This window comes from Scardinius erythrophthalmus (assembly GCF_964197995.2).
Source record: "Scardinius erythrophthalmus genome assembly, chromosome: 8".
In the NCBI taxonomy this organism is placed as follows: Eukaryota; Metazoa; Chordata; class Actinopteri; order Cypriniformes; family Leuciscidae; genus Scardinius; species Scardinius erythrophthalmus.
The window spans coordinates 41,941,117-41,961,664 of record NC_138228.1 but is presented as its reverse complement, the minus strand read 5'-3'; the positions used below and the strand labels follow the sequence as shown (position 1 = coordinate 41,961,664).

The 20,548-nt window shown below is 37.6% G+C and overlaps 1 protein-coding gene across 2 annotated transcripts in view; it reads right to left on the bottom strand.

Moving 5' to 3' along the window:
• nectin1b (nectin cell adhesion molecule 1b) overlaps window positions 1-20,548 on the bottom strand; it is a gene marked incomplete at its 3' end in the record, with an annotated part of 250,842 nt that overhangs the window by 154,989 nt on the left and 75,305 nt on the right. For both annotated transcript variants that reach the window (XM_081372829.1, XM_081372830.1), the window contains exons 3-5: window positions 19,341-19,640; window positions 17,570-17,687; window positions 9,143-9,294 (exon numbers count right to left, since the gene is read on the bottom strand). In XM_081372829.1, the coding sequence (XP_081228955.1) occupies window positions 9,143-9,294; window positions 17,570-17,687; window positions 19,341-19,640 (570 nt within the window). The remainder of the gene's footprint in view (window positions 1-9,142; window positions 9,295-17,569; window positions 17,688-19,340; window positions 19,641-20,548) is intronic.

The window sequence follows — 20,548 nt, the reverse complement described above, 5'->3', positions numbered from 1 at the left end:
AGCAAAATATTATATAGGGCTATAATAAAAAAAATACATTATTTAATTGTTGAAGTTTTATGAATTCAACTTATTAGACATGCTTTTTGCTTACTACATTAAACAAACTAATAAAACTGAATCCATAAACGGATTTTTTGAAAAAAAAAAAAAAAAATGGATTTCAGAGATTCCTATTTTTTTATTATTATTAATCTTTTAATATACTGTTTTTAATTTTATACATTCCATTATTTCAACTGCTTTCCAATTACAAAAACACATTTTTTATTACTTAATTTAAGCATTCAAATGTGACAGGAATATCTGCCACTGTATATTATTTTTTCACAACACTTCTCATTTATTTTGACCTTCGATTTCAAATTCTGTAGCGCTGCATTCTGTGCCCTCATTATGGATTTTGACCTTTTCGCAATTCTCCGAATAACTCAGTGGTTCAAGTTCAGCTGGCATCACATCTGATGTAAGTACGTAAATAAGTAAGTAAATGAATAAACAAACAAAATCTGATGATGGACAGCTCGGCCACTGCTGCAGCAGCATCAGATATTATCCAGATCAGTAAATGAAGATATCCTATGCTAATAATGCTAACTCAAACGTTGTTTAGAAACTAAACTCCTGCAAATAGAGACGAATCTGTTAATAAGAGAAAAGATGGGGTCAAAACAGTCATGATACTGTTTATTGAGTAGGGAGAGATCAGAAAAGGATAGAGAGGGAAAGACAGAAAGAGAAGAGAGAAAGGGAAAGACAGGAAGAGAAGAGATAAAGGAGATGGAAAGAACCACGCACTTGCCCTCTTCTCTTTCTCAGGCGCGATAATGAGATAATTACGGGACCATCTTACACCACTCATTCTTATTCACTGTTCACATAAAGATGAGACCAGCAGTCTTTAACACTTCCCACACAAAAACTCAACACACAGTTTGAAAAGACATAAATCTCTGTATTCATATCTTTAATTACAGATCCCCACGGTTCCTCTGATGAAGGAATCTCTCGAAGGCTATAACCGCTTCCTCAAAAACCCTAGACCTCGAGCAATTTCATAAGACAAACCTGCATGAAATTCAGACATGTCAAAGGAAAATGCAAAAATAGATCATGCATTCAAGCCTGCTCTTAAAAAAATAAAAATAAAAATTATATAATAAATAACAGATTGAGCTTTAAAGTTTGTGCTTCGTGTCAACCATTTCTCAGAGGACAAGATCACAGATTAGACAATTTATAGACGGTAGGAATATTCAGGTAAGTTTTTGTAAATATAAAGATCAAAGCAAGTTGTCACCAGTATCATTTGTTAATTATGAATTAATCTGTCTGTTAAAACGAACACTGTAAAAAAATATCATGATTTTAACAGTAAAAGACTGTAAAAATGCTACAGTGAAAAACTGTTAATTGGTTAACAGAAAGTTTCCTTACTATATACGGTAAATAACTGTGATAGATCGAATGGTACATTTAATGTCATTTTACTGTAAAATACCGTAAAAATGTACAGTTTTTGGAAGTAAAAAACAAACAAGTCATTGTATAATTTACAGTGAAAAAACGTAAATTGACATTCCCACAATTCCCTGCGTGACACTTCACATTTGATGTATTTCTGTTGAAATAACTATGTTTCGTCAAAGTTTTCATAGTTTTTTTTTATATATAATCAGTTATGTACATTATGGTTTTATGTTACATTTAATGTTGTTAAATTAATGTTTATTGTATTTTAAAAATTTCATATGTGTTACCATGATGGTGTTTAATGTTTGTGTGAATGACACTGTGCACCTTCTATAAATATTAATATTAGCTTTCTTGTGGAAGACCTAGGCTACTTGTAATGAGCTTTGATTATGTGACTCTCATTACTGCTGTGATTGTTGGTTTGTCGGTGTAATACTATGGTACAAAACAAATATTAATACTTCAACAGAATGTTCATGTTTAAAATGTTAAATTTCTCCGTAAGTATGTTTACGGTTTGGTGTGTTTTTTACAGTATTGTTTACAGCTGCCAGTTTTTTTCCGTAAAAACAACGGGATTTGTTTTACAGTAAAGGTTCGGTATTTTGTTATGTTATCTTTTACATCTGCTGTTTCATTATTCATTATTTTGTTGATATTCAAGTTTACGTTGGTTCAACTTTGCATTTCTAGTGTAAACAAACCAGCTTGTTGTAATCGTTTTTGAATGCGTATTGAATGTGTGCTCACTCTGCGATTTCACTTTTGAATTCGCTTACATTCAGCAGGGAGGGAGGTGTGTGTGTGTTGGTTGTGGAGGGTTGTACGTACAGTAACTCGTTTGGAGCTCGTAAATGCCCTCCCTTGGCACCGGCCCTGAACAGGCTATTTAATGGCCTGCGATCAACATGTGTTCAATGAACTGTATCTTGTTTTTCCTGACCAATAATGCTGGAAATGCAATAAATAAATAAATAAATAAACAAATACTGAGACACATTCAGTAGAGTAAAAAGTGTAATACTAACTTATCCTAACTGCAGTATTGCTAGCCTGCTAGCATGACTCTTCTCTTACGTTCATGTGTTTACATTGTAATTTACATTCCACTGCTGGTCAGTCACAGAATACAAGAACAATGAAAGATCCATTTCTTTTGTTTTTACCCTTGTTGTGACATTAGAGACACCACTAGCACAGTTAAATGGCCTGCAAATGAACCTGCCGTTAAATTGTTTAACACTCCTCATGCATTCAACTTCAGCTATAAAGCATTCTCTCCTCTTATCTTCAAATCTCCAGAGAGAACGAGAGGGAGAGATAGTTAGCAAGAGAGATAAGATGAAAGATTCAGTTCTGAAGAGCTTTGCCAAAGCACTACTGTTAATCTACAGCGCATGAGACAAGCGATCAAACTACTTGACAAATTACGGCTCCTCAGAGCTTTTTTAAAAGGGGAACGTCCGCTGAAGCAGATTTTTAATCAAGATGCACTAGGGTGGGTCAGGGTACTTGAGATTCAACCCTTTATATCTAGTGGAATCGTCTGTATACGCTGTACCCTGTATACGACGCCGGTTCGTAGATTTCCATCCAATTGTGTGCAGAATAACCACGTTTGACGAGGTGAATTTCAATGGAGCCAGATGTTTATTACTCCATGTCTGAGCACCGAATGCGGTGGTTCCATGCATGCAGAGCACGGGTCATATGGAATGCATTAGTGGCCACAGGGTTTGGGCAAATTTCCACCAGTACGAAAGACAGCTAAAGCATAGTCGCTTGTTTTTTTTTGTTTTTTTTTGGAGGACACTTCATTTCACATTCTGTCCTGCTGAATGTTAAGTATAATCCAGTCAGAAGCAGAGGAAAAAATCTGCCCGACCTCAGCAAGGCCTGTCCATAGCTGTTCGGGAGAAGAGAGATTGCGTTTGAAGTTTATGAAGCATCAGCACACGCTTTAACCGAGCCTTCCAGTGCTAATGCCAATTCAATCCAGCAGAGAGAGAGAGAGAGAGAGAGAGAGAGAGAGAGAGAGAGAGAGAGAGAGAGAGAGAGAGAGAGAGAGAGAGAGAGAGAGAGAGAGAGAGAGAGAGAGAGAGAGAGAGAGAGAGAGAGAGTATTAGAAAGCACTCTTCATTTTAACACAGTTTTAGTCTTCAATAGTATCTTTTCTTGAACAGAAATATTGAGTGTAGTCAATATTTTGTCATGTTGAATTCATACCTTTTAGTTCATTTCACTGACATGGTATATCATTACAATCAAAAACCAACATTTTTTTGTTGAATTTAATGATTTAATGTGCAAAAATGGTGGGAATGTGTAAGCCACTGAGACTTCTCCAGTGGATACTTTTTCGTTTCCACAAATATTAAGCAGCAAAAAGAGTTTTCAACATTGATAAATGATAATAATAAGATCCATTATTAAAATCAGCGCACCAAATCATCATATTAGAATGATTTTGAAGTCTGGAGTAATGGCTGCTGAAAATTCAGCTTTTCCATCACAAGAATAATTAACATTTAAAAATATATGGAAATTGAAAACAGTTATGTAATAAAATTTCACAATATTAATGTTGTTACTGTATTTTCCATCAAATAAATGCAGCTTTAGTGAGCAGAAGAGACTTCTTTCAACAATATCAAACAATCTTGATTATTCCAAAGGTTTGGCTGGAAGTAGAAGATATTGTTTATAAAAACTTGTTTATTTTATGTCATTGATATGAAATATTAAAGAATCATTTGAATTATTTCTATCTACATTTTTCTTTGTTTAAAACTCATGTTATTGTCATCATGACGCGTCTTTCATCGCATCTTAATTTTTGCAGAAACAGAAAAGACACTTTTTTGACAACGATTTTGCTGACGGGATTAACACTGGTAGAAAGAAATAAAAACGTGTTGGTCACAAGCGAGAGAAGCAGACAGAAAGAATGAGAAAGAGAGCGCAGCTGTTGAAGAGTTGAGATCTCCACAGCTTCTTCTTCATCACAATGTTATCATCACTTCCACACTTCCGCTGTTGCAAGCTCCTGCAAACGCGTGCCAGCCTTGCCACGTTCTCCACACACAAAACCCTCCCTCTCCCAGGTGCAGGCAGGCGAACAATGGACAGCCGCTTACGCGGTTCACAAGAAGCTAGGGCAGAGACATGTTGCTCGGAGTAAGCTGCGTCCCTCTCGCACAGACGCCACAGTTGCCATTACTGTGGGAGCCGGTCACGTGGAGGCTTCGGTTCTCACGCGGACCCTTTTAGGGGCGATGTGTGTGGAGCAGAATGAGCACAGAACACTGGTTTTACAGTGTTTGAGTGCGCTGCTTTTGCCAGAGGGATCATTTCCACTCCTGCCATGAGAATGAGGCTTTAATAGCCCATATGTGCTCTTCCGTGGAGAGGTTTCCCTATAGCCATGATAAGGACAGATGGGAAAGCCTTATTAGCATCTCGTTTTTGGCCACGCAGGCGGCGGTACAAAACTACAGGGACCGCAAAGCTGTGTCAGTGAACATTTACAGACAGTCAATAAGGTTCTGCATTGAATCTGGACCGAATGTGATTAGATTATGCAATTGCACTTTACGGTAAGACAAACCAAGTGGTCGGCGCCAATAGCCCCATGGTTAACGTGCCGACATATAGCGCAACTGCGCCTCCGGCGACCTGAGTTCGATTCCCAGCTCGAGGTCCTTTGCCGATCCCCTTCCCCCCTCTCTCCACCCCACGCTTTCCTGTCAGAATCTCTACTGTCCTATCAAATAAAGGCACAAAAAGACCAAAAACATAACTTGAAAAAAAAAAGAAAAAAAAAAAAAGACACCCCAGGTGAATAAGGCAAAACGGAAACTAATAGATCTCACCATACTTCCCCAGTTGATTAATTACATTAATATTTCCTACAAAAAAATCTGAAACGTTATGTTAAATATGCAAATGAGACATTATTTAATAAAATATTCAATCTGCACACATTTCCAGAACAGAAATCTGAACACTGGAAAAAAGCCAGGTTATTATTATTAGTATTATTATTTATTTATTTTTTTTTCATTTTGGTCGAGAGTCAAAGATTTTTACAGATGGTCCAATTTTTACAGATTTACTGTCAAAAACCAGAAAATAAATCACCATGTTTAGGTTTTGTTTGTTCAGGCAAATGATATATAAACAAACCGCTCTGAAAAAAATCATTTTGAGAAAACAGCCTCTAAAAATATGTATTTGAAATCTATTAACACAAATAAATAAACACTTAAAAGTGTATTTAAAATGTCTTCTTTTAACTAGTCTGAAACAACACTTTGTGTAAAGTCAAGACCAGTGCATGAAAACTTCCCTTAAAGTTACTATGAGCCATTTGCATCCCATTTTACTTCTGCAACCTGCTGCATTTTTGAGTCAAGATACTCATCCATAAAAATAAGTAGAGTGGGACTTGATTTTATCCATCGGGCATTGATTGGAGTAGCCGTTACACACCAGAATGGAACCAGATGGTTGTAGGGTTAAAAAGTAAGAGCAATTTGATATGTCAGCCAAAAAGTAAAGTCGTTTCCGAGGCAGGGCAAGTTAATGCACTTAAAAAATGGTTACAAGCATTTTTGGAGAGATGAATCATCACAATAAGACCAGAAATGTGCATTCCGAAAGTAAATAGGTCCATTTTGATTTCATGTTGACTTTAAAACAAATGATTCTGCTGCAAGCTCACAGCGACTACAGTTCTCAATGCGTTGTGCGTAGGCCGAATATCTCAGTCATGGTTATTAATGAAATACTCACAGGAATGTGAATGAGATTAATATGGAGTCATAAAGGGAGAACAGCTGCTGCCATGGAAGTTGTGACTACAAATAAAACTATAATGAACTCATAAAAAAGGCATGATGGAATTGAAAGATTTAACACTGCAGAAAAGCATGGCGTGTAGAATATTTAAAGCTGCAGTGGGTCATTTCTGCTCCACTGGTGGCACCGGACAAAAACTAATGACTATTTACCAGAAATTTCTCTCATTGTTCGGCTCCCCACAAAAAAATAAATAAAATAAAATCAACCTAGAAATCAAAATGGACCTATTTACTTTCGCAATGCACATTACTGGTCTTATTGTGATGTCTTGCTACTTGCAACTTAAAAATGAAAATTGACACATGTATTGGATACATCGCACTAACAATCTTTCTTCATAAGTATCATTTTGATCCGTCAATATCTGTGAGGTCTACTACAAACAGATAGGGAGAGAGACAACGACTTCTGGATGGAATGATCCATCAGAGGATAGACATTGCCGTAGAGGAGGGATCTATCATCAAATGGGCACATGCAATACGGAAACAATCCCCAGGCATTGCCAAACAGAGGTCGGAAAGAACAAATAAGGCTTTCAGTGCATGTTCTGCTAGTGACCTTTGGCGAGCGAGAAGGAGAGAAGAGGAGACGTGCAACTTTATGAGAATTGCGTTTTCTGAACCCATAGGAAAAGTGTTTCACAAATGAGCTTTTTTACTTTTGCTCAAGTTTCCTGCTTCTGATATTTGTTTCCTAAGAAAATGACTCCAGTAATCTCACATGCATGTGTCTTTTCAGTTTCAGAAGAGATCTCAGCAATGTCTCAAACTATTCTCAGATTTTCCATGCTACAAAATAGCAATCAAGTTATCAAGTTAGAGATGTCAATATAAATTCAATCACCAAACTCAAAGACCGAATTTTCTTAGATATACTGTCAACATTCATTTTATACCTCTATTTTATTAATCCTGAATCAAAGACTTAGTTGAGTATCATATTTCATAAATCAGGCTTTTATGGCTCATATAGTATGATTTATGGGAGAATATGGAGCTCAAACTCGAGGAGGAAAAATCACCTCAGTTATATTCAGAGGACTAAACAGAGCAAAAATATGCTGATATTTATATGGTCAAAAAGTAAGATGAAATTCTGATAGCTTGACATGTAAATCAATGCTATCTTTCTAACAATTTATCAGACTACTTGCATACAATGCATATAACTATCATAAATATGTCTCTCTTTATATAACAATCGTATTAAGATGATATTTAAATGCTGAGTTTTATGATCTCAACTCTGTATTTTTTTACTGGGATTTTACTCGCTAAAAAGTATAAGTTATCATTCAGATGACAGAAGGCATGTAGTAGATTTCAGGTTTTTCAGGAAACGTTTGGCCTTAATATCAAACATGATCAATGACAGTAGGCTTTTAGGGTTAATGTATGTCAACAATTGTCTCAATTCCTTTGAGACAAAGTTGAGACTTAAGTGGAATATAACAGATAACTCAAAGAAGTCTCCTAAGCTATAAAAAGACCAATCAAATGTTTCACAGCAAAGCACCAAAGTTCCGTCAACGCACATCGTGACCTACTGCTGAACTCTCACCAGTCGCTGCATTGCAATTTTGAAAACGATCAGCAGAATCTCTTCCAAAGCAGAGGTGCTCTATACATCAGCGGCAGACATTTCCTGCCTGCAGAATATTTTCCTTCACCACTCCTCATTCAATATCAGCCTTTCAGACTTCAGAGCGTATCATCAAAACCTGTCACGGAATGAGATGACATCACCGCATCCCCAACACATCACCAGAAATGCCAGCTGAGACGTCGCGGGACGAGGAAGGTCTGAAAGCATACACTCAAGCACACCCACGCACACAAATAAATGCGACGACAGAGAAACGCAGAGCCGTTGACTCCAGCATGCAAAGCATTGCATGTTAGAAGCTCTCTATTGAAGCAAAGAAAGAGGCGTACAAGCTATTATCAGAACAAAACTGCAGATGCCTACGCTCTCTTCAAATATTGGACCAATTTTGAGGTTCTGCTTGGCAATCTAGAGCACCATCACCTCCTTTCATTATCTTCTTTTGTTCTTAATGTATTGCAAAGCCTGCAGAGTGAACTACAGGTGTTTGATATGACAATTAGAATGAAGGCAGAGGAACGGCTCCAGTTTTGCTCTGTTTTCATTTGTAGTTCTTGTTTTCACCCAAGAAAAAGGCGGAGAAGACGGAGAATATGTGGGAGACAAAAGTAGCTTGGAGAAATGTGAGTTTGTTGCAAAGTGCCTGTGATCAATACTAAAGAGGCAACAAAACTGTGATGTTATTTTGGGGAGAAAATGACAGGCCGCTTTATTCTTTATCTTGGCATCTGTCTCTGTGTGTGTGAGTGAATATTGTGGGTGCTAGCAGCCCGATGTATGATGTGACTGTGAGAAATTAAAGAAAAGGAAATGAGAGCATTTTCTTCCTCTTCGCTGTCAGGTTGTACCAATAGACCAACAGGTAGGAGGCCACAGGAGCAGCACAGTGCAAATATATATATACTGGCTTTATATTTTAGGAATGGGGTCCCTTTCAAGATGATCATCGGGGCTCCGACAATCCCTTAGCTTAGTGTTCAAATACTTTTTGTGGTCACCGTATCTGTGTGTAATAAAGGATTCTATTATTTTCATTGGCTCATGTTGACATGCTGTAGGGCCTACATGAAATGTTGACTTCCAACAAAACTCAAATTTCTGGAGCTACAATCGCCTGGGCCCATGGTTAAAGCTCTCCCAGCCCCAACACATTCACGCACACACACAGAATCTCGGATAAGCATCCACAACTTACCCGTCACGTTGACCTCTACCAATCCAGAGCGTGTGCCGATGCTATTGGTGGCGTCACAGACATACGTTCCTCCGAGCTCGTAGGTCACCGGGCCTTTGAAGAACAGGGTGTTGTTCTTGATCTCAATATTATTTGGAAGTGATCCATTCAACCTGAGAAAAACAAACAGATGATATGTTTTTAGTTCACCTGTATGGAAAAAAAAGTTTGATGGGAGACAATATCAACTCACGTTGGGCAAGGTTGGGAATTCTGACAATATCAGTAGATCAGCCGTCATTATGAGGACAGATTCAATCTGCTTTGTTGTAACAAACCAAACATACCAGGCATACTTCAAGAAATACACATCTCAAACCGGCAGACATGAAGGATGGTACTAAAAAACGACTGAACGGGCCCTCACAGGCCTGAATGTTGCCCCAGGACAGAGGGTGTGATTTGAAATGGAGAAAACAAACACAGACAAAAAGCGGAGATGTCATATGTGTGGAAAAAAAAACAAAAAAAAAGTGTTATTTTGCTGACACTCTTTCAGTTCTGGGCTGCTGCACCTGAAGATGGATCCCAAGAGACTAAGACAAACCGATCAAAAAAATGGTGTCTACCCTGAGACTTTAACTGTAGTGTCTTACCTGATTGTGGCCTAATTCTGAATTCTTCAGAATCAGTCTAAACATGCCCCGTGCTTCCTCTAAAGCTAGACAGAGGTCACAATCTTTGGCGTGCTGGTGGCAGATGCTTCTTATCAGAGATCAGTATAAGGATGCCTCCCCAGGCACCAGACACCTTCAGATCATCTTGTTCCCACTTAACAAGTACCTTCCTTCCATCTCAATGACACCCAATCTACCAAATCTTTCAGGGTCTGGACAACTGGTGGTGTCCTTTATAAGGACCTTTCAACTAGGTACCTTCACAGCAAACATTGGTCCAACGGCAACGTCGTGTTCCTGGTCAAAAATAGTCGCGGTAGGATGGCATAAATCGGTAAAAATATGTAACACAGAACAGATAACGTCAAAGACATTGACATTACCAAATATATAAGTTCTGGACAAAAAATAAATAAATAATACCTTTTCATATTTGCAGATCAATTACAATACAGAAATTCAAACGTTCCTCACCAAATTGCCGAAACAGCAGTAATGTAATAGTAATTTAGTATAATTATAGTATACTTGTGGGATAAATTGTTAATTGTGATTATTAGTATTAACACAAACTAGAACATTTGTGTCTTTTATTGTATTGCTGCTGTTGGTTTCATAACAGCAATAAACCAGTTACAGTGATTTTATCATGGTTAAGTTGTGTTGTCAGGCTAGACGCAAAGCAGAGCAATGACTACTAAAAGTTTAATTACAAAACATACAACCTTCAACAACACACACACACACACACACACACACACACACACACCACCGCCTCGTTCCTCAGACAATTTCATGCAAAACCTAACTTGGGTTTGGGTTGTATTGTTTTTCAAATGCTTTTATTCTTGAAGCAGAAGTCGTCTGCCTCCTTTCTAAACTGTTGCTATAATATTCATAACCTGGTTCAGGACAAGGCCTGTGAGACAGCTTTCAGCTCCAAAAATGCAGAAGGTATAATGTGTTTCTCTAAATGCTGACTGCTGCAAAGCAATCTGATAAGATCCTGCAGACGGAAGACGGGAGGGGAGATAGATAAGGAAATTTGTCACAATGAGCTGTCTGAAGATAAACTCTGAGCGTGAGTGTTTATGACTGTTCTGCTCGCTTTATGATATATTTATGGTAAGAATCTCTCGGGCATGTTTTGATAGCTGGGAAATTAACGCAAGTCTGAAATTGAAAGTGTGTGCGATAGGGAGACTGCATATGAGTACTTGCATCATAATTCAATGTGAAATCTGAAATTTAGTTAAGCTATATTTCGTATAGTCGTGCTTAGCCAGACTTTTGAATATCGGCATAAAGTCTGGCCCAAATGGTTGCTTATTTTAGCCAAGAATCACCTAGGACAGGAAATCCTTGGACAAAAAAAAGAATCCTTGGACAGGAAAAGACTAAAATGTAAAGCAACCAATCACAGTTTTAAGGCAAGGTTGTCTGAAATTGTTGCATATTAGTTGTGTCAATCAAATTAGAGCTTGCCAGACCAAGAAAGCAATCCATTTTTGTAGAAAAATGCATCGAGTGGTTGCCAAACAGATTGTGACTCCTTTAAGGCTGAGACTATATTTCTTAAAGTCTGTGTGAAGCAGAAGTTGAGACTGACTTTTCTTCAGTATTGTAACGTATATCCAGATGAAACTGAGCATTGAATGAGATCAAATAGACGGAGAGGATTGATTTTAGCGTACCTCCTCGTCATCTCTAGTTCGCAGCAGACTGACTGACGGTTAAGTAGAAGTGGTTAAGAACGTTTAACCCAATCAGAGATAGAAATACATTTGACTAAAGATTATGTGATTAACTTGAGCGGATTGATTGTTCAAAACAAGATTTGCAATGTGCGCTCAAAGAGCAAATAGGTTTCAATGTATTTAAAGGCACACTATGCAAGATTTGTACCTTAATATAACAGCTTCGAAAACATTTAGATGGTAAACAAACTCGTAGTAGGGCGAATCATCCCGATAGTTACGACAGTGACGTTAAATACAAGTACTCCACAGTGACTCTAGGGGTCGCTGTTTGAGAAAAATGGAAACTGCATAGTGTGCCTTTAATTCAGACTTTAATGCTTAAGTGTCTTTTTTTCTCTGTGTTTAAATACTTTTTTGTAACCTTGTATGCAGAGAATATTTGTGACCCTGGATCACAAAACCAATCACAAGTAGCACAAGTATATTTGTGGCAAAAGCCAACAATACATTGTATGGGTCAAAATTATCGATTTTTCTTTTATGCTAAAAAATCATTAGGATATTAAGTAAAGATCATGTTCCATGGAGATATTTTGTAAATTTCCTACCAAAAATATATAAAACATTTATTTTTGTGAGTGAATGCAGCACAATTGCGAACATAAATGGAAAACATTGAAGGTGATTTTCTCAATTTTTTTGCACCCTCAGATTCCAGATATTCAAATAGTTGTCTCTTGGCCAAATATTGTCCTACCCTAACCATACATCAATGGAAAGCTTATTTATTCAGCTTTCAGATGATATATAAATCGCAATTTCAGAAAATTTACCCATGTGAATGGTTTGGTGGTCCAGGGTCACATTTGTGGACTGACTGAAAATAATCCGACCAGCCTGACATAGCAACAGCAGCTCAACCAATAGCATGGTTATCAACCATTATTAGATTCTAGGAGTGTTTAGGAAAGTGATTTTTTAAAATTCCATCTGGTGGTGCAGAAATAACACACATCACACAGACCTGAATGTTCCTTCCAATGTTTTTTCTCTGTTCACTTTCAGAACAGCATGAGTGTAATATTTATGCATAACGTAAAATATTCAGCGTTTATACAACGTAACAGACTTCCGCACATTTGTAACTGAACTACTAGTGCTTGTGTGTGTTCCTCCGTAGTTGTTCTGGATTGAAATGTTCTGCAACAGCGCAGTGATGACCTCCAGTATAGCGCCCTGGGGACCCTTCAGAACACATTTGGTGTCCGCTCTGCACTGCTGCTGTGGCCGTCCCCTCTTATCTGTCACGCGGGCGCCCGCGTCTCAACCCATCACTGTCTTCTCCTCCGCCTCGCTCTGTAATCACACCATTCTCTTCTATCTTACCTTTTTCTCCCATTGTTTATCTTCTCGCTTTTATATCAACACCCACCGTTTGAATGAGATGAATATTCTTGCTCTTTTTAGTGCTGTTTGCTAATTACGCAGAAGCTTTTATCTGCGTTTATAAATGAGTTGAGTCATCGGGTGTTAGTGTGCATGTTTGTGTTCACAACATATTGATTCACATGAATGAAATGCACACAATGACACTACTTTGATTTGGACCAGCAATAAGCAACCACATCAGAAAAATGAATTCAGAGCATTTTAGCAATGGCATAGCAACCAACAACAAAACCCTACACCGTGGCGACAACTTCTGCACTGACAAGGACCAAACTTTGTTCCCCCAAATGTTGAACTTCCTTCCCATTCCCATTGTAACTCATCAAACTCCCCATTTTTTCTCCTCATTTCATCCCTTTCTTTTCTTCTCTTTTATGATACTTCCAGTCTCAGTATACCAATTACTAATAAAAATGCCTCAAGAAGACCTTAGCACCATCCGTGAGTCCCTCTTCACAGAGTTGGCTGCTGTATATGTGTCCTTTGATACCCTGAATAGCCCAGAATGCTCAGCGCTTTCCTCTCTCTCTCTTGTCCTCTCTCATTAAAACTCACCCGGTCCACACAGGCAGTGCACCCTGGGCATTGCCAGCTATTAATCCACCACAGCTGAAGTCCGGTGACATGTTTTCCTTTCCCAGCTTTCACTGCCTAATTACAGAACAAATTGCCACATTTATCTCTCAGTTTTTGCTGCATAATTCCTCCATTTTTAACTGTAACACACGACTAGGTCGTCCAATGTTTTCCAACGTTGTTGGTGGTGTTCGGGATTGTTCGCGTTTACACGTGCATTCATTGGAATCAGCAGGGGGAATTTTGTCGTGCTAATTGGCATATAAGTGTGGCGCATACGGCGACGGCGTGGCACTGAATGAAAATGCTGCACTAGGGAGTTCAACCAGAAGGTTATATTGGTCATTTAACAAAGTTGACCTGACCCAGGGGCGCAGGGACAATCTGGAACAACACATTAGAAGCCTTATCAGCTTGTCTCATGAATATTAATTTACGAGATGTAACTAGTGATAGGCTGATAGGTCAGGCCAATTAATCGCCATCAGCTTGCCGAATCCACTTGGCCAAAGTATGTAAGTTCTAAAATCTGCCAAAAGCCTTTTAAATGGATAACTAACAATGCTCTACAATTTTCTAAAAGTTGTCTGCTTCAGAGATAAAAATGTGCTGTTTCTTAAGTATTTTGATGCACTGAATTAAATTATGACAATTAAAACAACTGGGTGGCGCGAGTGCTAATGAGTGTAACCTTTGGGCCACACCAGTCTCGAGTCTCTGGACTATTTATGTTGTGTTTTATTATGTTACAATGAGGGGCTATTATGTGAATTATTTTTTGATTAAAACTTTACGTTGAACGTTCGCCGGTTCCCACCTCCTTCTTCCCTGAGTTTTTAAACCTCGTTACAAACTGTTTGGCTACTGTTTACAAAAAAATTCAGTTTACGTCTACTGTATGTATATTGTGTAGATAGTACATGTCCTGTTTGTATAACACTTTAAAAAATAGCAAACAGGTTATGTCAATCAAATTTATTATGAAACAAAAGGCACAAAAACTAATATGTGCACAGTTTAGTCTTATTCAGTGTCTACTTGGCGCTTCTTGGCTTGTCTCTTGTATTAATAAATGGAGCAACTCTTGCCACTGTCCAGCAATAGTCTGCAAGAATTGGCTCCGTTTGAAGTTATCTGCACTGCTCACACAATTACGAGGCATCTCTGCTCCCTTCGGCTAAACAGAAATGTGTCCATTTGCAAAATCAATCACTGACAAATAAGAGAGCACGACACTGTGTGACAGGGGTGCAAAATTCAGTTCCTGGAGGACCCTGAAGAGTTTAGCTTCAACCCTAATCAAATAGGGGAAAGCGTGGCACAACCTAACGCTTTTTGACTTTCTCAGTTTGTTTAAACCTACATAGGGTTCAGACTCAGAGTACCTGCATTAATTTCACATGTCTAGTTAACACAGTGTATACTATGGAAGCTTGTTTCCGCCACTGAATAAAACATTTTAAAAGATAATTGCGACTTTTTATCTCACAATTGCGAATTTACATCTCGCAATTCTGACTTTATTTCTCAGAATTGCGAGCTATAAAGTCCGAATTGCGTGAAATAAAGTCAGAATTCTGAGATATAAAGTCAGAATTCTGACTTTTTTTCTCACAATTGCGATTTTATATCACACAATTCTGACTTTATAACACATAATTGCGAGTTTATATCTCGCAATTCTGACATCTTTTCTCAGAATTGTGAGATATAAAGTCCAATTCTAAGGGGGAAAAAAAGACGGACTTTTTTTTTTTTTTTTACCTTAGAATAGTTTATATCTCACAATTCTGACTTTATAACACGCAATTGCGACTTTATATCATGCAATTCTGACTTTATATCTCCCAATTGCGTGACATAAAGTCAGAATTCTGAGATATAAAGTCAGAATTGCGTGATATAAAGTCGCAATTGCGAGAAAAAAAGTCAGAATTCTGACTTAATAACACACAATTGTGACTTTATATCTCGCAATTCTGACTTTAAAACACGCAATTGCGACTTTATTTCACGCAATTCTGACTTTATATCTCGCAATTCTGAGAAATAAAGTCAGAATTGCGAGATGTAAACTCGCAATTGTGAGATAAAAAGTCGCAATTATCTTTTATTTTTTTTATTTTGTGGTGGAAACAAGCTTCCATAGTATACTCTTTTCCTGATATACCCCAAAAGAATGGAAGTGAAATGTGATAACATGACAATATGACAGCTTAAAATGTTATCTGATCTAATCAAAAAATGATCCAAGACAAACTAAAATATTTTGTCAATAAATACATGTATTAACTTTTTCATATAAAATAATGGATTTTTTTTTATATAATTAAAAGTAAAATTATTTTTGAGTTTGACAACAAATGGCAAAACACAGCTATACAGCATAGTTTCTGAACATCATTTCTGTTAAAGGTATAGCGGAGGATCTTTCCGAATTTTAGATAAGACCCGCCCTCTCCACTTTTTGAACAAGTTTGATTGATTCACCAGAATGATTGACAATTAGGAGGACCAATAGTATAGGTGATCCACCCGGAAGTAAAAAATCCTCCGCTATACCTTTAAATAACAGATATAAGATTAAAATAATATCAGATTTGTCTCATTTTAAATGAACACAATAAACAGAGATGAAAAATTAACACAAGAAATTTACTTTTGCAATGGTTAAATAAATGTTCAGTGATATCTTCCAAAGATTTCTGAATTTTTACGCATTTTTTTCTTTATATACTGTTGATATGGTAACTAATAATTACACTAAGTTTCATCATGCTGGCATGTGTTGAAGTATTTAAAACAAGTGTGATATTACTAGCTCTGCGTTAGGTTGTGCCTCGCTGACCCCTACACCTGATCCAGCTCATCAAGTCCTTCAGGCTTATTTGAAAACCACAGGTATGTGTGTTGGAGCAGGGTTGGAACTACTAAACTATAACTTGTATTAATGTATAATGATTAATACAAGTTTAAATGATTGAGCAATGGTTGCTACAGCCTTGACCTCACACAAACACCAGCATTGTCCGCAGAAAGGTTATCTAAACAGAGCTGAGACTGTGCAGTCATCATATTCATTTGGTAGGCAAATCAATGATGCCATCTTTTGCCAACATAGTTTGCATCCAAACCCGTAGCACCAGAAACTCGACAACAATCACCATCACAAGACTCATAATGACAAACAAGACTCAATCTTCCTGTATATCTCTTTCGTTGTTCTTTCAAACCAGTATATTGGTAAGGTAAACATACTGTACCTAAGAACAAAGGGTAGCTTATTTTCTCATGTTTGATCTTGTTTGAAGGGTTATCAATGGCTCCGTGAGTTCTGAATAGAGCCATTGTAAATGTCTTTACTTATCATGATCGAGTGCTAACCCCCAATGAATGAAGTCGTAGTTTACTGAAGGAAATTATTCTGTTATCACTCATAACACATCTAAGCTGTCGTGTAGTATTACAGTAAACTGAATACTTCAGAGGAGTGCTCTTCAAACATCAGTCATCATTTATTTAGTTTAATGATGCCGATATACACAACCAGTCAAACATTTGGACACACTGATCGTCATGATCTTATGAGTAAATGCTTGACATTAGGTTTGAACACAAATATAAATTATGCACTTCTATAAAAACTATAATTTTGTTTATTTTTTAAAGGGATGGATTAGAAGTGAAGGAAAATCACGCAACAAGTGTTCAACATACACGTCAACACTTATTACATCTAAAAAGTAAAATAAAATAATTATTCGTTTAACTTTTATCCGTTTGTGCTATTTAATAATTTAACAATTAATTTACAGTAAAACTCTGGAAAAAATAAGTAATAAAACATGAGTAGGTGTGTGCACACTTAGCACAAATGAATGACTGTGATGTGTATTTGAAAAAAGATTAAATGCGTAAAAAGAAAGGTTTTTTATTCCTCACTATGCTTTTCACTCAATAAACATTACCCATTCATCCAAATTGTATTATTAAGCTGAGACAACAAAGTGATTCTTCGATTAGTAGGTCCGGAGAGAATAACTCACAGTTTCCACTGGTAGACGGTGACGGGTGGGTTGGCGTCTGCGTTGCACGTGAGCTGCACGTTTGGACGATTCAGGAACCAGTTCCCGTCAAAGCCCTCGATTTTAACCTCCGGCTCATCTGCAAAAAAAGCAAAAGAGCATCTTCAGGCAGGGGCTCAGGTGGCTGTTCTGGGTCACATGACTTGACGATGGGTGCATGTCATAATACTGATTAATGATCTGGGCTCATAGCTGAAAGGTCAAGAGTTTATTTCTTAAGCGATTGGGAGTAGAGCCAACACATGAAGGGTTACTGAGACTACAACCACCACTGTGCCCTTTAGCTACCCACTTAGCCGCAAGCTACTCCAGGGCAACTATTCCAGAAATTGGCCTAATTGGATAAGAACCTCAGCTAAATGCCAAATTTCAATTCATTACCGCACAATTTTTGTTCTATTAATGACGGTATTCAAATGCACTGCATACTTGATGGTATCGGTCAGTGATTTCTATGTCTCTTCAGATTTATTCTTAATTGCTTTTATGAGCATGTATAAGGCTGAGGAAATTCAATTTGGAAATGTTATACCAAAGGGTAACTAGATTAACAAAACCCTCGAAGTAAATCAAGAATCAGGATGAGTGATTCTCTGTGAACTTACCGTCACTCTAAACATGGCCTTTCACACAGGCGCGCCACAATAACAAGAAATATATTCTATAGCATAGTGTGGGAGAACGGGTGGCTTTCCTCTATCAGTGGGCTTTATGGGGGCTGAAATACTGTTCTAAACTGCCCTAAACAATAGCTGATAACAACATCGGCTGAGACAGGCCAGTGACACATCTCTTCCTGCTCCAAACCTCCTCCGCAGAACTTGCGCAACAGTACAGCAGAAATATTTACTTAACCTATCTTACATTTTTAGACATTCTCTGACATTCCAGTGGGGTTTTATATAATTGTGTCATCAATTGGATTAAAATATTATATAACGTCAATTTGTGATGTACAATATGTCAAAAGGTTGTAATTATTAAGACTTTTTTTTTTATAGCAGTTACATTTTTTTCTTCAGGATACTTTGATAGTTAAAAAGTTCAAAAGACCAGCATTTAATTCAAATAAAAATCTGTACTTGACTTAACTGTCTTTACTGTCACTTTTGATCAAATTAATGTGGCTTTGCTGAATAAAAGTTTACAAGAATCTGTTTTTCCCCCAATCTTTTGAATGCTTTTCATGTATCACTGTTTCCAATAAAAATATTAAGCAACAGAAACGTTTTCAACATTGATAATAAATATGTGTAGAGCGACAAATCAGAATATTATAATGATTTCTGAAGGATCATGTGACACCGAAGACTGGAGTAATGATGCTGAAAATTCAGCTTTGCCATCACAGGAATAAAATTAATTTTTAAAATATATTAAAATAGAAAACAGTTCTTCAAATTGTAATAATATTTCACAATATTACTTGGTCATAAATAAATAAATGCAGCCTTGGTGAGGATAAGAGACTTCTTTTAAAAAACATGAAAAAATGTGGGTGAACTCTCACATTTTCAGCTTTATTTCTTATATTTTCAACTTTATTTCCCATAATTTCAATTCAATTTCTCCTAATTGCAATTTTATCTCACTAATGGGACTACTTCTCAAAAAAGTGACTTTATAGCTCATAATTATTCCAAATTATTCCAAGCTGCAGTACTGTCAGTATATCAATGATGCATCATTTCTGCTGGAGTTTGAAAGATATGAAGAAAAACATTGTTCTTACACTGAACGTTGAGTATGACGCTGTCGGTAAAGCGTTCTGCGCGGTAAGTGACGATGCATGTCAGCTTTTGTCGGTGGGTCTCGCGGCTGGGCAACACGATGTAGTTGCTGCGCACGGTCACAGTGCCATTCGGATTACGCGTTTCCTGAAACGTGGCCTCTCCCTTCAGAGTGGTGTCCCATTTGATGACGCTGGGAGGCTTCCCGTTAGCCGACATGCAGGTGGCCACGGGCATCTTGCGTTTCGGAGTCCTTGCCACGATGGTGGGTGAAGTCAAGGTCATCTTGGTCACTGGCCGTGCTGGAGAAAAGAAGTAAACAGTAAATAAAACAGGGAAAGGAACATTGTAGAAGATACTAAAATAATGTGTGAACAGGAGCAACAAAAGGTACCCTTGAGAGTTGAGAAAAAAAAAAATCCACTCCCTTTAACACTAATCTTGCTGTTCTGAAAAGTCGTTTTCTTCACGTCAGTACGAATCAAGCAGTTCACTAATTTATTGTTCCCCCTACCCAGTGTTCAAAGCAAAAGCATCAGTCAAGCACTCAAACAGATGTAGAAACCACTCATTTTCCACGGTGCCCAGAGTCATCCAATCTCGATCCTTTATGAGCTGCCAATTAGCAGTTAAAGAGGCCTGCATCAAAAGGGAAGATGTGTGTTTATGTGAGTGCGTGTCAAAGTGTGCTGATAGTGGGTCTGAGGTTTGTGGCGAGGGTTGATATGAAATGAAGAGGCTCTTCGAAAAGCACTGAGCTGGTTATCTCCATTCAGGTTGCTCGCTCTTACTGCAATGCCAGCATTCTCAGAGGACGCATGTGAACGTGATACAAAATGGGCTTGGGAGTTAACAAGCCACATCAGTGAAAAAAAAAAAAAAAAAAAAAACACCCTGTACTTGAGCCAAGCAGCTCCCTTTGCTGGTTTAATGGAAAACATATCAACACTTCATTTCTAATTAGATCTGCAATCAGTGGGAGCATAACCCACCTCTCTAACAAAATACTCATCTCTTGCACTCCAACACACACACATACATCATCATGTTGTTTTTTTTCTAACCTGTGCTGCTTCCTAATGCCTCCTCCAGACTGTGATATTTCTGCAATACTATAAGATCATTCCAAATCACACTGTACAACACGATTTAAAAACGACGTGTGTAGTTGACACCCATTGAATCCTAGGCTACGACGCAAGTTAGTATA